Raw genomic sequence first — 17,604 nt, forward strand, 5'->3', positions numbered from 1 at the left:
CAAAATGGCAGACAGTGACTCCAGTGTGTCCAGCTCGTACAGCTCTGATGGGCCGTACCTCATGTCGTATGGGAAGACATATGACTCTGATGAACCTGACGGGAATGCAGTCATTTCAGGTAAAAGAAAGCAATAAGCAGCCCAATGAGCAATTGGGATGTGTAGGGTTTGACCGCACTGACCACCGCCACACAATGAAAACAGCTTGTACCTCTAAGATATATAGCAGCAAACATTTCCCTTTCATAGTCCAAAAGATTTTATTCGCGACATTGATCAGTCCTGTCAAAGTCAAGGCCGTTGGCAAGATTGCTTATTTGTCTTACTGCGCTTGTTTGTGTCTGGAATATGATGTCCTTTAGTACAGATCCTTTATAGCCTGGATAACATGTTTTAGACATGGATCCGTGAATTCAATTTCTGAAACGGCCATGATTGCTCTACGTATAAAGCGAAGGTTGTCAGTAAAGTTTGTTTGGCCTTTTCACAAAGATGGCTTCCTTCATCTTTTCTGTACGGTATGTATGTTAAGTGACTAAAAACTTATGACCAACTTTCAGTGTGGAGTATATGCGATATTTCTGTTATATTTAACTTCACCGATGGACATGCAACTGGAGGTCAAATTCATTCTCAAGGTCACACATTAAAAGATTATTATGTTTATGATAATGCAAGAAGTATTTACTGCAGTCATATTACTTAGTAGGTATCCCGTTCATGCAGGGCAGATTGTAAAAGGAATCAATTCGCAGTAGTCTTGATTTTTTAGGTATGGCCAGTCTTCAAGAAACTGTAACCTCTCGACACTTTCGAAATAGTTTTGTCTCTCCCGAAATTGAATTATGACTATAAACAAGGACCTCACAGGGGAGCTCTCTGTCAAGCGCTTGGACGGAGCATGCAACCGCACCAAATTAGGGAGGCCACGCAAGACATACGAACTGCCGTGGGCCACTTCTAAAGTTCTATCTTACGAGCGCCTTTTATTTGCTGCCACTAACAATCATCAGAAATAAACTTTGCCAAACAACACTGTATTAAGCGAAACACCGGCAATGTGTGTACAGATGACTGCCATTTCCGGATTACTTTACCAGAAAATAAACTCGGCAATCGTAATCCCTGCATATAAAGCAATTCCTAGCAGAACAAGAAATACAGTGTATATATTTGCTACCACCTGTTTGTTTACCTGAATTCGCTGAAGTTTTTCACTGCGCAGAGTGCTCGAAAATCTAATGCATCTACTCTGGTAGAATTATTTGGGTAAGGTGGGGAGGTGTGCGTGTGTGTGAGCTTGTGTGTGTGTGTGCGTGTGTGTTTGTTAACTCTGGTCATATGACAAGGGATTTATATACCCGGAAATTCCATTATATCGACAATATTTGAGAAATTGCACATGTCCGGATGAGCGAGGTTCGACTGTACTAAATTGCTATTTAAAGAACGCCTCTTCTTCCATGCTGGAAGCCTTTATTATGTTGAGGATGAAGTGCCTGTATTGTTGATATGTGGTAGTTATTCCCAACCGAGAAGCGAAATACTTTGCCAATTATTTCATAAATACACCAAGAACTGAAACCTTTGTAAGACCGACAATATCCATGTTTTTATTCCCAAAAGTTTGGGATTTTTGAAAAAAAAACATTTTCGAATTTCGCTTTCAATGGCTTTGACTTAGACTGAAAATCGCGGTAGTCTTCGTTTCCGGTCAGATCTTGAAAACCATGTAATATTTCTTCAAACGTGGCATATAAATAGGTCTAGGGGTAAACTGGTGCCTTTTGAAAGTTTGGGAGTTTTTGCGAATGTTTCCTTAGCAAGAGCATAACTCGGAAACCATTTACACATTCTACAAAAAAACCATCTGAGAACCGTTATCATAGTTATCAATTGAGATGTATACCACTTGACAAAGGATATTGGACAACGTACATGGTAAATAATTGTGAAAACACAATTTAAAGGGGTCACCTCAACAAGCCTACTTCATCGCAGTGCCTGTCGGTAACATGAACTGGGGCACCCGAACCAACCTACTTCCTCGCAATGCATGATGGTAACATGAACAGTGGCAACCGAACCAAGTTCTGCATTGCTTGTGTGTATGTTCCTCCAAAAGTGTCATGGACACGGTTGTCGCATTCACTTACTGATTTCATGCAGAAACTTCATGATCTCTCCGAGCAGCATGAATGTGAACATGTCCTAGTTACTGGGAATTTAAACTGTGATCTGAGTGAAAAAAAAGGAAACTTGAAGATTTCTTAGATGTGCAGAATATGACACAACTCATTCACTCTCCAACTCACTGTCTTGGACTTGTTGTTTACTGATCATGCCAGTGCTGTAGCATTCCAGACTCTCAATGTTCTCTCAGTAAAGTAAAAACTCCCATACATCTCTGATTATTGTTTAAGTAATAACAAATACAGTTTCGTATTCTATCATAAACTGCAGATGACAAAACAACACCAGTAATAACGTTTTTAGCGCTTGCAATTAGGCCATTTACAAAAAGATCCAGTGAGCACAGTTCACAGGAGCTAATCCATTGCACACAACAGGACATGTCATATTGGCGGGGGATCTGAGTATTTCATGCTTATCAAATATTTGATGAAATTTCTTTGTCAAGTACTAGAAATTTCAAACAAAACATCTACCCGTGTAACATACAGGATGCAGTGCTCCAGCTGTTTATTCAGCATGTACATTTCAATATTTATTTCATCTTGTTTGTGTTATAGTATCAGTCTGGTATTGCCACTGCTATCACCTTTCTGCTTACCTCTTGCCTCCAATCAAATATTTGATTTGATTTATGATTTATTTGATTTATTAGTTGCAGTAAAATACATAATTAATTTATTTGTAAAAAAATGTGACCTAAGAATCTATAGTTATCAGGTAATTATATACATATATGTTTCTCTCATCCTCAATTATAAATAACTCGTAAGCCATAGGTTTTTTGGTTTTCATTTTAGTGCATGCATTCCCATCAAGCGTATTATCACAGTCTGAACAACATGATATGCTACGTACATTGCACGAAGAATCAGACAAGCCGTGTGAGTAATTCCTTTACTATTCAACAGCCTTCATATAGATTAAATCTGATAACAATAATTTTACTAGTCATATTTATAATGAAATTCGCTTGTAATATTTGGGCATCATCACAAAAACAAGATTCAAACACACGTGAATATTTAAAGTTATGGGACAACTAAACGATCCTTGTTTTGCGTGTTTTCAGCCCTTTGGATCTTTCCTCAAAATGCAAGAAAGCACCTGTCAGACAAGTTTCCTCTGATAAAAAGAAGGCTGGAGGAACTGCTTCAACAAGACTGTGCCATCATCATAGCGGGTCATAGTTTACTGAACCTGACAGAAGCATCCTGGCAGGGCGAAGTGCCAATGAGTGTCATTTGTGATGTGTGTGTCTTCTCCCCTGCACACCCTCTCATGATCCTCACCTTTACAACAAACAGACCCGAGACAGCTGTCAGACACAACTCATACTTGGCCAGGTCAATCATTAGAGCTATTGTAGGCGAAACGCAGCTGAATTTTAATGTCTTTCATGGCGTTTTGGATGAGAATGTGTGTCAGGCTCGTGAGACATTCCTTGAAACAATAAATCATTTTGAGAAAATCTCTCACGTTTTGGGCGCTCTATCTTTCCCAACTCATGACATGTACAGAGTACTGAAAGCCTTTCTGAAAGTTCTTCATGATAACCAGCTACAACGACAAAGTGACAGAGAGGTAACTGCTGTTTGTGTTCAAATAACAAATGTATTATTTAACAGGAAACATCAATACCCAATCTCATCGAGCTAAAAGTTTAATAACATTCAAGATGGTCTCAAGTATAGCTATTGATTTTCTTTATGAAAATCTCACAACTAAGAGTTAAAAAAGCACAGTGGTTAAGACCAGTGGGAAAGGCTATGACTGAAAAAGTGAATAGTTTACCACTTTGAATAGTGAGTTGGGTTAACGCCGCTTTGAACAGTGTTCCAGTAATATCACGTCGTGTCACCTCAGTGTGCAGGTCTCAGACGTTTTCCACTTTAATGAAACCCATGAGCACGGATAAGGTGCTGACAAACTAAAATATGTAATCGAGGCGAACCAGGATTAAAACCCAAGATCATAGATTTCTGGTGTTCCTAAGGGAGGCAGCTCAACACAGCAAACTGCGGCGCTTAGGAGAGTATATAACCCACCGCGACTAGCGGGATTGGGTGGTCAGGCTTACTTGGTTTATCCATGTCATCGTATCCCAATTGCGTGGATCGATGCTCGTGATGGCAATCACTGGATAGTCTGGTCCAGACTCGATTACTTACAGACCGCCGCCATATAGATGGAATATTGCTGAAGGCGGAGTGAAACAACAAACAAACAAACAAAACAAAAAATCTTACATTTGAACCCATTATCATAGCTTTCTGCCATGCCAAAGGAACGCAATTCTGCAAATCAAATTGAGGTAGTCACGTGAAGCTATGAACAATCCTTTCCTTGTGTTATCATCAGTTGCGATGGTAATAATTCTTCAATATCATCGCATACTATATATTAAAACAGTTCTACCATTTCATACAATTGTAATCTAATGTCAATTACATAAAAACGTCCCCACTCATAGAAGTCATGATAACTTATATTTATGAATTACGTCTGAATCTACTACAGAATAACGTCTCTTAATCGAACGCCATTACCTATATATTTTAAGACAGTAGCTTTATTGTTTTGGTACATTACTGGTGAGAACTTTAGTCTAATATTCTCGTGCAGATAACTTGACGTGTTGTCGATGGTTCGAGGACATGGAGTTTACAAGAGTTCACTTTATCTACAGAGCCTTCGCCATTTTAGAAATAATATCAAGTTGTTTTCTTTTTCTTTCTTCCCAGAACAAAGAACAAGACATCGAGACAGGTTTGCACACCAATAAGTACTAGCAAGATGCAAAGTCGGTCAAACCACTTGTTATATACATCCACTTAGTACGTTTTGCAAAGTCGTAACACCTGACTAATAAACATCTCTGGCAGGAGTAAATATGGGTAATTGAAGTTTAAATATTTACAAATATCATTAAAAGCAGCACTTAATAACAGGACGCTTTTTCTTATAACATTTCCATGTTGTATCAGAAAGGACTACAGCGCAGGAGGCGTCTTCTCAAATGATGGCTCCTGAAGACGATAGAGCTACGGGAGAAAACAGTCATGTATCAACTCTTCCTGAACGACCAGATGACCAGTCGTCATGTCTAGAGGCATCTGCTACTAGTGGAAACGACAATGGACATGCACCTATTCAAAGACGAGAGGTATGCATTTATTTGTGTATTGGTTTAAGCCTGTCCATGAAGAGGGTTATGAAGGCCAAATACACTGCTTGCTTACTTTCGTGGCAACTATGTTTTATATTTATTTGTATTTGGTGTTATATATAATATTTTGTCAATCAATTACTTTCATCCATGGGAGCCATGCCAATTTACACTTATCAGAGGGGTCCACAAAGTACGTTTTCTGGACTATCAGATGTTGGACCTCCATTTTATTAAACCTTGGTGGCTGAGTGGGTTAGGTCACTGATTTTGTGTTTGTGATGTCGATTAGGCAAATCGTTGTTGATTCCACACAAAAAAAGTTCTAGTATTACTTTACAAAGAAAGTGTTACCCGATATAACGTATGTGAATACTTGTCCTGACTTATTTAATAGAGCAATATGTTTAATGTTACATGGGACGAATACACTCTGTGTGTGTTTCTAACATGCCACAGCCTATTTTGTCATTAATGAGCATTAGTGTACAAGCAGCGATAGGTCTGTTTGGGTTACTTGCAACTAATGCTTCGGTCATGACACGGTGATGGCAGTCCGTATATCCATCTGTTGGTAACACTCATATTCAAGATCAAATTCGAGGATCTTTGTATTCTTCAGCTTGCAAAACAGAGATCGTCCTTAATGTTGGGTTAGGCGTGGCTATGTTTCGTTAGTCGCCGCTATTCGCTGTGCAGGGACGTGCGTGTAACTTAGTAGTTGGTTCTGATCCCAGATTCACTCTCAGTTTGATTCTTGGTGTGTCAGCACCGTACCGTTGTTCGTGGGTTTCACTGAAGTGGTAATCGTCTGAGACCTACAACACTTCAGGCTTTCACCCCACAACATATTGACAAGACTGAAAAACAACTTTTAAAACCAAGTCACTCACATTTTAGGTTTGTGTTCCGATGTCTCTCTCGGATACTCGTACATCTATGTGGGTACATTTAAATGTTTTGTGTGGCTAGTGGAATTTCTGCAATCTGATTGGCAGAATTGGACAAATTTGTGTTCATCCAAGTGAAAGTAAAAAAAGTAAGTCGGGCTACTTTCATCCCAATATGATGTCAGGGAATCCAGAAGCAAGGTGATGGTTACTTTGACACCTTCTTCCTGGGCCAATGTGCACAAAATGATCTTTCCGCTACAATTATTGTAAATCCATAACTTTGCAAACTACAATCGAAATTGGTGTGGTCTAACTTTGAGTAATCCCTTAACATACTTAACAGAATGGCGCGCACTACTGGGTCTAATTCAAATAAATCCGCTTCACTGACATTCATCTTGATAAACTGTCATATCAACGCTTGGCAAAACATGTAGAACGCATCACAGATATCAGAAAATCGCGATGACAATTGACATTAATATCTTGTCGATAATCTAAAATTGCGTGTCCATCCGAGTCTATGCAGACATAATTGTGAAAGAGTCTCGCATCTTGCCTTGATCTCTTTGATTTTTTAGATGCTAATCTGCGTTGATTTGCTTCTGACTTTGGATGTTTGTTAAAACATTCATCACCTAATTCATGTCACGCCACAAAATGTATTTCCCTGTATGGAATGTTTTTCTCATTTTCTCCTCATATGCATCTGTTTCTTGTCATTAAACTAACGGTGAGAAGATATGCTGTTGATTTAACTTTACCTATAAGTAATATTGTATTGGTCAATGAAAAACTACACAGTCGATCGTTATGGTCATATACTGCGTCTATTAACATTCGAGCCATATCGCGATGGGAAACACTAAAATGTAGAGATGTAAAATGTATATATTGGTACAGGATTTGGATGGCTTATATATGGTAATACCATATTCTTGTCTCAGTGCCATATATCGGTACACTATCCACATAGATGTATATAACTTCAAAACTGTCTACTACTAGGACTTGCACCGTGTACTGTTACTTACACTTAAACTTAGACTTCTGTTGAACCAGTTCCATAAAACGAATACTTCCATTTCAGTATGACGATCTTCTAAAGAGAATCGAGCAGCTGGAGCAAAGACAAGAAGGTAAGCTTCAGGTTAACCATCATATTTAGGGCCTTTGCTGAAGTATAAATCTTTTAGTGAATGAGTATTGTTTTACGCAGCGTTTAGCAACATTCCAGCAATATATGGCGACTGGGGATACCTGAGTGAGTGAATGAGTATGGTTTTACGCCGCTTTTAGCTTAATTCCAGCAATACCACGGCGGGAGACACCAGAAATGGGCTTCACGCATGGTACTCACGTGTGGAATCGAACCCGAGCGAACGCTTTAACCACTAGGATACACCACCCCTATAACCTTTTAAACAAAACATCGTTCATTAACAGTTGATATGTCATTCAACATCTGCTTTCTTGAGTATATGTATTTATTGTTACTAATGTTGTTTCATTTACAGACATCTTACAAGAAAAGGTAAACAATTCATACATCTCTTTCTTGTCTTTGTTATAAAAGCGATCGTGGGCAGTTATGTCACACTAAAGTTGGCAGAGCTGTCATCACTGATATTATGGTATATTTGTCCTGAAGTAGTAACATCATTTAATGTATACATGTTTGGCTTCTCACACTCATATCATCCATATTACAACTAATGTCGAGGAGTATTCCCGCAGCTCCAGACCTTGGTGCCTATATTTCACAACTTTTGAGGCAATCAAGCATGCTCTTTCTACCGAGATTTCAAAGGGCGTCACCCAACTCGGAAGTTGTTTGATCAAGGTTACAGCATTCTAGGCCTCAGTTAAGGTTTCAAAAAGTTTTATCCAAGACATGTGGAGGAGATTTCCAAATTTGACGCATCAGTGACTGAATGATGTCAAATTCAATTCCCTATTTTGACTTGTACCATGCATATGTGTCCCTGTGTTTTATTCAGGTGAACAATTGACTCTGCCTTTGCATGTGTTTTTGATGGGTGCCACCGGTGGTGGAGGATACACTCACATTTTCCCGAACACCATGTATCATCGCTATTTGAAAATGATTAATTAACAAATGTTCATGATATAGTCGGAATCGTACAATCGACTCGTTTTTGGCAGAGATTTCTAATGAATATGGAAATGGTTTTGTTGCTTTTATTTATAGTCCGTTGTATTTCTTCATACAGGAAAAGCTGCATCAAGCTTACTTGACGGGTGGGTAGACGTACCTATTTTTGATTGGTTACATATTACCATCCCCAAATAAGTATGCATGTGTTGTCAGACAGACAAAAAGAATTTAAACAAATAAAGAAGTGACCGTGTCGGAATTGAACCCTTGTAATGAGTGAGCACCTTGACTTCAAAGCTACCCTACCACTGTTTGTTTACAAGTGCATGTTTACATTATTTTCTCCCCTTTGTAACGCAGTGCACTGAATAATAGTATCAATAACCGATAATTATAACTCATAACTCATCACTGACACGTAATACTTACCTTGACATATTTTGTCTTTCAGATGTACGCCTGTCTCTCTTGATGAGAGTCAGATCCTCCTCATTCTTAAAGTCTGATTCTGGATTCTGTAAGTAATCCAAGGGTCCAAACGTTGGTAAAGTAGCCGGCAATGTTGAAGAAAACACTTGTCCATCTGAGGCTCGACTAACCTGTTGAACTAAATCTTCCTACAGTAATAACGTTTGCTCTATAAGATTGAAGAAAGAAGGTATCAATGGAAACTGTGAATAGAATCGGAACAACATATTTACATTTCGATATATTATCGGACAAGAGGATGATAAAATATTTACTCATAACGGAATTTATGATATATGGGTATGTTTGCCGGTAAGATAAAGCCAAAGTCATTTATGGATTTATTCATAATACAAGATAATTACCGTCCCAATACATACGGATGTTAACCTCGGTACAGGAACAAAGGTTTTATTTCCAGATAACTATCAGTTCAACCTATTTTAGAATACAGCAATGGTGTGTGGTTGTATTAACTTCTGTGATCACTTGATTGACCAAATAACAGTTGCTGTCGTGCTATATAGCTGAGACTGGATTGCTATATTTGACCCTCTAACTAATGTTTATGATAGTTTTACATTTTCTTTAAGCAACATCTACTTTAACGAGCCGCAAGGGCAGAATAGCAGATGCCGGAAAAGGGGATAAACGTGAGTTCAGTTTGAGTTTATAAGTGAAAACAAACCCTGAAAATACATAACAGCTTTAAGTCTATCGCGAGGGATGAGGCCTCTTAACATCGCCTTCTCCTGTTTTTTGTAAGGGCGATAACGCGACAACTTGTCAGTGTCCCGTATTCATGTGAACATATGTTAGTGAACATTTAATAACAGTCATTTTCTCACACACACACACACACACACACACACACACACACACACACACACACACACACACACACACACACACACACACACACACATATATATATATATATACAATTGGGTTGTCAATCTCTTACTAATCAAATATTTTAAAGATTATTATTATATGAATATGTATCGAAAATATCACCTTTAAACGTTTACAATGACTATATGTATCTAGACACCACACAACCAAACCATACAGATAAAAATAGAAGGGGTCAACTGTTTTGCTAAGTTTCACTAGTTTGCGGGGAAATTCCTGAAAAAGGCGCTGCTGAAGTATTCGTTTTTATTACACAATATTATTGTCAATAATTGTTAATATAGATGATCGGTGTGAAGCTCAAGGTGAACACCTACATCAGCTGACAAGAAAAGAAATAGATGGAGGCGACTTAGAGTTGGTCAAGTTCAACCGAGAGGCTTCTCTACATGAGGCGTGTCAGGAGGGCAACCTGGATTCCGTGATGCACATAGTGTCCGGGGGACTGGCTGATATCAACTGTAGAGGCAGGCTGGGCAGAACTCCAGTCATGGTGGCAGCAAAAGCAGGGCACCTGTCAGTAGTTAACTTCTTGAACAGGCAAAGCTGTGGTATCTTAGAGGTTGATGACAATAATGACACTGTCCTCCATGTTGCCTGTATGGGTAGAAATGTAGATGTGGTTAAATGTATTCTGTCAAATAATACTATCAACTTGGAGAAGAGAGGGCGATATGCATGGACAGCGATAGTCACATCTGCGTATTATGGCTCGAAAAATGTTTTTGACTTCCTTATTAGAAAAGGGTGTGATCTGTCAGTGGTCGATGATGATGGTGACAATATCCTTCACGTGACATGTATTGGTGGCAATGTCGACATCTGCAAGTACCTCCTCTCAAACAATGTAGTTAACATAGAGAGTAGAGGACAATACAACAGAACACCCGTGATGACAGCAGTTAGCATGGGTCACAGAGAACTGTTTGACTTCCTTGTGAGTAAAGGGTGTGATCTGTCAGTAGTGGATGGGAATGGAGAAAACATCCTTCACGTGACATGTATTGGTGGCAATGTCAACATCTGCAAGTACCTCCTCTCAAAAGACATAGTTGGCATAGAGAGTAGAGGACAATACAACACGACACCCGTGATGACAGCAGCTAGCGAGGGTCACAGTGAACTGTTTGACTTCCTTGTGAGTAAAGGGTGTGATCTGTCAGTAGTGGATGGGAATGGAGAAAACATCCTTCACGTGACATGTCTTGGTGGCAATGTCGGCATCTGCAAGTACCTCCTCTCAAAAGACATAGTTGGCATAGAGAGTAGAGGACAAAGCAACAGAACACCCGTGATGAAGGCAGCAAACCAGGGTCACAGAGAACTGTTTGACTTCCTTGTGAGTAAAGGGTGTGATCTGTCAGTAGTGGATGGGAATGGAGACAACATCCTTCACGTGACATGTTTTGCCGGCAATGTCGACATCTGCAAGTACCTCCTCTCAAAAGACATAGTTGGCATAGAGAGTAGAGGACAATACAACAGAACACCCGTGATGAAGGCAGCAAACCAGGGTCACAGAGAACTGTTTGACTTCCTTGTGAGTAAAGGGTGTGATCTGTCTGTAGTGGATGGGAATGGAGACAACATCCTTCACGTGACATGTTTTGCCGGCAATGTCGGCATCTGCAAGTACCTCCTCTCAAAAGACATAGTTGGAATAGAGAGTAGAGGACAATGCAACAGAACACCGGTGATGAAGGCAGCAAACCAGGGTCAAAGAGAATTGTTCAACTTCCTTGTGAGTAAAGGGTGTGATCTGTCAGTAGTAGATGGGGATGGTGACAACATCCTTCACGTGACATGTCTTGGTGGCAATGTCGGCATCTGCAAGTACCTCCTCTCAAAAGACATAGTTGGCATAGAGAGTAGAGGACAATACAACACGACACCCGTGATGACCGCAGCTAGCGAGGGTCACAGAGAACTGTTTGACTTCCTTGTGAGTAAAGGGTGTGATCTGTCAGTAGTGGATGGGAATGGAGACAACATCCTTCACGTGACATGTATTGGTGGCAATGTCGGCATCTGCAAGTACCTCCTCTCAAAAGACATAGTTGGCATAGAGAGTAGAGGACAATACAACAGAACACCCGTGATGATGGCAGCAAACCAGGGTCACAGAGAACTGTTTGACTTCCTTGTGAGTAAAGGGTGTGATCTGTCAGTAGTGGATGGGAATGGAGACAACATCCTTCACGTGACATGTTTTGCCGGCAATGTCGACATCTGCAAGTACCTCCTCTCAAAAGACATAGTTGGAATAGAGAGTAGAGGACAAAGCAACAGAACACCCGTGATGAAGGCAGCAAACCAGGGTCACAGAGAACTGTTTGACTTCCTTGTGAGTAAAGGGTGTGATCTGTCAGTAGTGGATGGGAATGGAGAAAACATCCTTCACGTGACATGTATTGGTGGCAATGTCAACATCTGCAAGTACCTCCTCTCAAAAGACATAGTTGGCATAGAGAGTAGAGGACAATGCAACAGAACACCCGTGATGAAGGCAGCAAACCAGGGTCACAGAGAACTGTTTGACTTCCTTGTGAGTAAAGGGTGTGATCTGTCTGTAGTGGATGGGAATGGAGACAACATCCTTCACGTGACATGTTTTGCCGGCAATGTCGACATCTGCAAGTACCTCCTCTCAAAAGACATAGTTGGAATAGAGAGTAGAGGACAATGCAACAGAACACCCGTGATGAAGGCAGCAAACCAGGGTCACAGAGAATTGTTCAACTTCCTTGTGAGTAAAGGGTGTGATCTGTCAGTAGTGGATGGGAATGGAGACAACATCCTTCACGTGACATGTTTTGCCGGCAATGTCGACATCTGCAAGTACCTCCTCTCAAAAGACATAGTTGGAATAGAGAGTAGAGGACAATGCAACAGAACACCCGTGATGACCGCAGCTAGCGAGGGTCACAGAGAACTGTTTGACTTCCTTGTGAGTAAAGGGTGTGATCTGTCAGTAGTGGATGGGGATGGGAACAACATCCTTCACGTGACATGTATTGGTGGCAATGTCAACATCTGCAAGTACCTCCTCTCAAAAGACATAGTTGGCATAGAGAGTAGAGGACAATACAACACGACACCCGTGATGACAGCAGCTAGCGAGGGTCACAGAGAACTGTTTGACTTCCTTGTGAGTAAAGGGTGTGATCTGTCAGTAGTGGATGGGAATGGAGAAAACATCCTTCACGTGACATGTCTTGGTGGCAATGTCGGCATCTGCAAGTACCTCCTCTCAAAGGACATAGTTGGCATAGAGAGTAGAGGACAATGCAACAGAACACCAGTGATGAAGGCAGCAAACCAGGGTCACAGAGAACTGTTTGACTTCCTTGTGAGTAAAGGGTGTGATCTGTCAGTAGTGGATGGGAATGGAGACAACATCCTTCACGTGACATGTTTTGCCGGCAATGTCGACATCTGCAAGTACCTCCTCTCAAAAGACATAGTTGGAATAGAGAGTAGAGGACAATACAACAGAACACCTGTGATGACAGCATCCAGCAAGGGTCACAGAGAATTGTTCAACTTCCTTGTGAGTAAAGGGTGTGATCTGTCAGTAGTAGATGGGGATGGTGACAACATCCTTCACGTGACATGTCTTGGTGGCAATGTCGGCATCTGCAAGTACCTCCTCTCAAAAGACATAGTTGGCATTGAGAGTAGAGGACAATACAACACGACACCCGTGATGACCGCAGCTAGCGAGGGTCACAGAGAACTGTTTGACTTCCTTGTGAGTAAAGGGTGTGATCTGTCAGTAGTGGATGGGAATGGAGACAACATCCTTCACGTGACATGTCTTGGTGGCAATGTCGGCATCTGCAAGTACCTCCTCTCAAAAGACATAGTTGGCATAGAGAGTAGAGGACAATACAACAGAACACCCGTGATGAAGGCAGCAAACCAGGGTCACAGAGAACTGTTTGACTTCCTTGTGAGTAAAGGGTGTGATCTGTCAGTAGTGGATGGGAATGGAGACAACATCCTTCACGTGACATGTTTTGCCGGCAATGTCGGCATCTGCAAGTACCTCCTCTCAAAAGACATAGTTGGAATAGAGAGTAGAGGACAATGCAAAAGAACACCCGTGATGAAGGCAGCAAACCAGGGTCACAGAGAACTGTTTGACTTCCTTGTGAGTAAAGGGTGTGATCTGTCTGTAGTGGATGGGAATGGAGACAACATCCTTCACGTGACATGTTTTGCCGGCAATGTCGACATCTGCAAGTACCTCCTCTCAAAAGACATAGTTGGAATAGAGAGTAGAGGACAATACAACAGAACACCTGTGATGACAGCATCCAGCAAGGGTCACAGAGAATTGTTCAACTTCCTTGTGAGTAAAGGGTGTGATCTGTCAGTAGTAGATGGGGATGGTGACAACATCCTTCACGTGACATGTCTTGGTGGCAATGTCGGCATCTGCAAGTACCTCCTCTCAAAAGACATAGTTGGCATTGAGAGTAGAGGACAATACAACACGACACCCGTGATGACCGCAGCTAGCGAGGGTCACAGAGAACTGTTTGACTTCCTTGTGAGTAAAGGGTGTGATCTGTCAGTAGTGGATGGGAATGGAGAAAACATCCTTCACGTGACATGTCTTGGTGGCAATGTCGGCATCTGCAAGTACCTCCTCTCAAAAGACATAGTTGGTATAGAGAGTAGAGGACAATACAACACGACACCCGTGATGACCGCAGCTAGCGAGGGTCACAGAGAACTGTTTGACTTCCTTGTGAGTAAAGGGTGTGATCTGTCAGTAGTGGATGGGAATGGAGAAAACATCCTTCACGTGACATGTCTTGGTGGCAATGTCGGCATCTGCAAGTACCTCCTCTCAAAAGACATAGTTGGCATAGAGAGTAGAGGACAATACAACAGAACACCCGTGATGAAGGCAGCAAACCAGGGTCACAGAGAACTGTTTGACTTCCTTGTGAGTAAAGGGTGTGATCTGTCAGTAGTGGATGGGAATGGAGACAACATCCTTCACGTGACATGTTTTGCCGGCAATGTCGACATCTGCAAGTACCTCCTCTCAAAAGACATAGTTGGAATAGAGAGTAGAGGACAATACAACAGAACACCTGTGATGACAGCATCCAGCAAGGGTCACAGAGAATTGTTCAACTTCCTTGTGAGTAAAGGGTGTGATCTGTCAGTAGTAGATGGGGATGGTGACAACATCCTTCACGTGACATGTGTTGGTGGCAATGTCGGCATCTGCAAGTACCTCCTCTCAAAAGACATAGTTGGCATTGAGAGTAGAGGACAATACAACACGACACCCGTGATGACCGCAGCTAGCGAGGGTCACAGAGAACTGTTTGACTTCCTTGTGAGTAAAGGGTGTGATCTGTCAGTAGTGGATGGCAATGGAGACAACATCCTTCACGTGACATGTATTGGTGGCAATGTCGGCATCTGCAAGTACCTCCTCTCAAAAGACATAGTTGGCATAGAGAGTAGAGGACAATACAACAGAACACCTGTGATGAAGGCAGCAAACCAGGGTCACAGAGAACTGTTTGACTTCCTTGTGAGTAAAGGGTGTGATCTGTCAGTAGTGGATGGGAATGGAGAAAACATCCTTCACGTGACATGTCTTGGTGGCAATGTCGGCATCTGCAAGTACCTCCTCTCAAAAGACATAGTTGGCATAGAGAGTAGAGGACAATACAACAGAACACCCGTGATGATGACAGCAAACCAGGGTCACAGAGAACTGTTTGACTTCCTTGTGAGTAAAGGGTGTGATCTGTCAGTAGTGGATGGGGATGGGAACAACATCCTTCACGTGACATGTCTTGGTGGCAATGTCGGCATCTGCAAGTACCTCCTCTCAAAAGACATAGTTGGCATAGAGAGTAGAGGACAATGCAACAGAACACCCGTGATGACAGCAGCTAGCAAGGGTCACAGAGAACTGTTTGACTTCCTTGTGAGTAAAGGGTGTGATCTGTCAGTAGTGGATGGGAATGGAGACAACATCCTTCACGTGACATGTCTTGGTGGCAATGTCAACATCTGCAAGTACCTCGTCACGAGAGGGATAACTGATGAGATGTGTAAAAAGAACAAACGTGGTGTAAAACCACTACAAGTTGCAGAATCACGAGGCCACAAAGATGTTGTTGGCATTCTGAAATCCGTTCCAAAGCGAGGGGTGATGCGTAGCTTTTTCAGCAGAAAGAAAACGCAGTAGATGTATGAATATTTGAATGGTCAATACGCTGCATGGCATACATATGCGTACTTGAACATGTTTTGTTACTGGCCAATAGTGGCATCACTTGTTAAACAAATTCTGTGAGGTGTGTTTTGAAAGTATGACGCAAAATAACGTCCGTTAGAAGTGAATATTGGAGGACTGGTGCCCGACTAGAAAAGTATTCAAGTTTTATCACACAGTTAAAGACATGTGACTGAAGTTAAAAAAAACCCAGCCGATAGCAATATACATAAATGAGATAAACAGTATGAATTTTCCTTTCATCTGTCCTCGAATGTATACAGCTGTTGCCTGTGCCTGTTTTTGGTAAATATCACGTTTTTCTATTCGCCTCAAGTGATCACGAGACAATACTATTTTCAGGGGTGGATGGGGTGCCATGGGTGGGCCAGTCGTCTAAGGCGCTGCAATTCGCTGTTCATAGTTGCGTCCCTTGTACCCTTTGAGTTCGAATTCCTGTTCGCCCAAATTATGTTTCTAGATTTCTCAGCACTCTACCCGTGCTCGTGGGTTTCCACAAAGTGGTACACGCCCCAAACCTGCATCATGTCGGGCTTCCCTTCCACACTGACACGCCGTGATATAACTGGAATACTGTTCAAAGCGCTCATAAACCCAACTCACTTACTCACTATTTTCAGTGACAATGTGTACATTGCCTTTAAAGGGAGTGGAACAATCTTACAACAAACCTAAAACTACTTGCTTGTAGGGTGCATTCTGCGGCACTGGATGTACTTGTCAAACAGATAAAAATCACACTTTACTGAAAGTTATATACACACAATGCCATTTAGAAAGTGGTCAAATGTAACAAAAATTATATTTGGGATAACACTTTCTTGGTATAGTATAGATTTTAGTACATTTGTGGGCCATGTAGCGTCCGGGATTCAAACCCCCATATGACATTTGATAAAAGAGTATTTTGAAAATCCCATTAATGCACATACTTCTCTTGAATATCAATGCTGTAAATATTTTGTTCGTTTAAAATACCCAGTGCATATTGTTCTATTGCTGCAGTCAGTTGAAGACATTATAAACGTTGATATCAGACAGACATTTTAAAAATGATACGACTTAAAACTTTAAACAAACGAGTAAATATTCTATATTGAGAAGGTTGTTATACGTCCATATATTTAAGTCAATTATTACATTATGTTTCAATACTAAGTTCCCCTTATTTGAACAACAGAGTTTTGAAATTAATCCTATGCTTTTGATCAACAATTTAAGATAAACTATATTGTAAAAGGTCTTATTAAGGCAATACGGTTATGTCAGTCAGACAGTTGCATTGTAAATATAATAATACTTTCTATTCAGGTTAATTGTGTGTCGTATATAAACCGTTCATATGATGGTTGTTGATAGTATCTTACTTTTATCTTAATAATTTGTGCATCATTTGCAATGTTATTTCTGTATTTTGTGTAGTTATTAACTACTCTGGGATAGATTATATGTCATGAATTATCATTGGATATCATTGAAATCCTCTGAGAATATCGTTATGTTTTAATAGCAGTTGATCATCACTCTGTCAAAATAGAACTGGCACATGACTTTAAATCATGCAAGGACTTCT

At 40.9% G+C, this 17,604-nt stretch overlaps 2 protein-coding genes across 2 annotated transcripts; both read left to right on the plus strand.

Moving 5' to 3' along the window:
• Positions 1-4: 4 nt before the first annotated feature.
• On the plus strand, positions 5-12,819 carry LOC139461667 (serine/threonine-protein phosphatase 6 regulatory ankyrin repeat subunit B-like). Its single transcript, XM_071243124.1, has 12 exons — positions 5-119; positions 2,994-3,077; positions 3,266-3,777; positions 4,938-4,962; positions 5,181-5,359; positions 7,346-7,394; positions 7,773-7,789; positions 8,490-8,517; positions 8,826-8,891; positions 9,436-9,495; positions 10,042-12,704; positions 12,814-12,819. Exons 1-12 carry the CDS (start codon positions 5-7, stop codon positions 12,817-12,819), a joined length of 3,804 nt encoding a protein of 1,267 aa, XP_071099225.1.
• A 41-nt stretch (positions 12,820-12,860) lies between these two features.
• On the plus strand, positions 12,861-16,014 carry LOC139462094 (serine/threonine-protein phosphatase 6 regulatory ankyrin repeat subunit A-like). The gene is made up of 2 exons (XM_071243595.1): positions 12,861-13,670; positions 13,872-16,014. Exons 1-2 carry the CDS (start codon positions 12,861-12,863, stop codon positions 15,981-15,983), a joined length of 2,922 nt encoding a protein of 973 aa, XP_071099696.1. The 3' UTR covers positions 15,984-16,014.
• The last annotated feature ends 1,590 nt before the right edge of the window (positions 16,015-17,604 follow it).

Source organism: Haliotis cracherodii, unplaced genomic scaffold, assembly GCF_022045235.1.
Source record: "Haliotis cracherodii isolate W230 unplaced genomic scaffold, xgHalCrac1.p SCAF_15, whole genome shotgun sequence".
Taxonomy (NCBI): domain Eukaryota; kingdom Metazoa; phylum Mollusca; class Gastropoda; order Lepetellida; family Haliotidae; genus Haliotis; species Haliotis cracherodii.

Bases quoted from the DNA above. Each gene is read 5' to 3' on its own strand.
- LOC139461667 (XM_071243124.1), top strand. From the start codon at position 5: ATGGCAGACAGTGACTCCAGTGTGTCCAGCTCGTACAGCTCTGATGGG. The intron at 4,963-5,180 runs GTTTGCACACCA...ATGTTGTATCAG, and splicing joins AGAACAAGACATCGAGACAG to AAAGGACTACAGCGCAGGAG. The intron at 8,518-8,825 runs GTGGGTAGACGT...TTTGTCTTTCAG, and splicing joins GCATCAAGCTTACTTGACGG to ATGTACGCCTGTCTCTCTTG.
- LOC139462094 (XM_071243595.1), top strand. From the start codon at position 12,861: ATGACAGCAGCTAGCGAGGGTCACAGAGAACTGTTTGACTTCCTTGTG. The intron at 13,671-13,871 runs GCAGCAAACCAG...CCCGTGATGAAG, and splicing joins ACAGAACACCCGTGATGAAG to GCAGCAAACCAGGGTCACAG.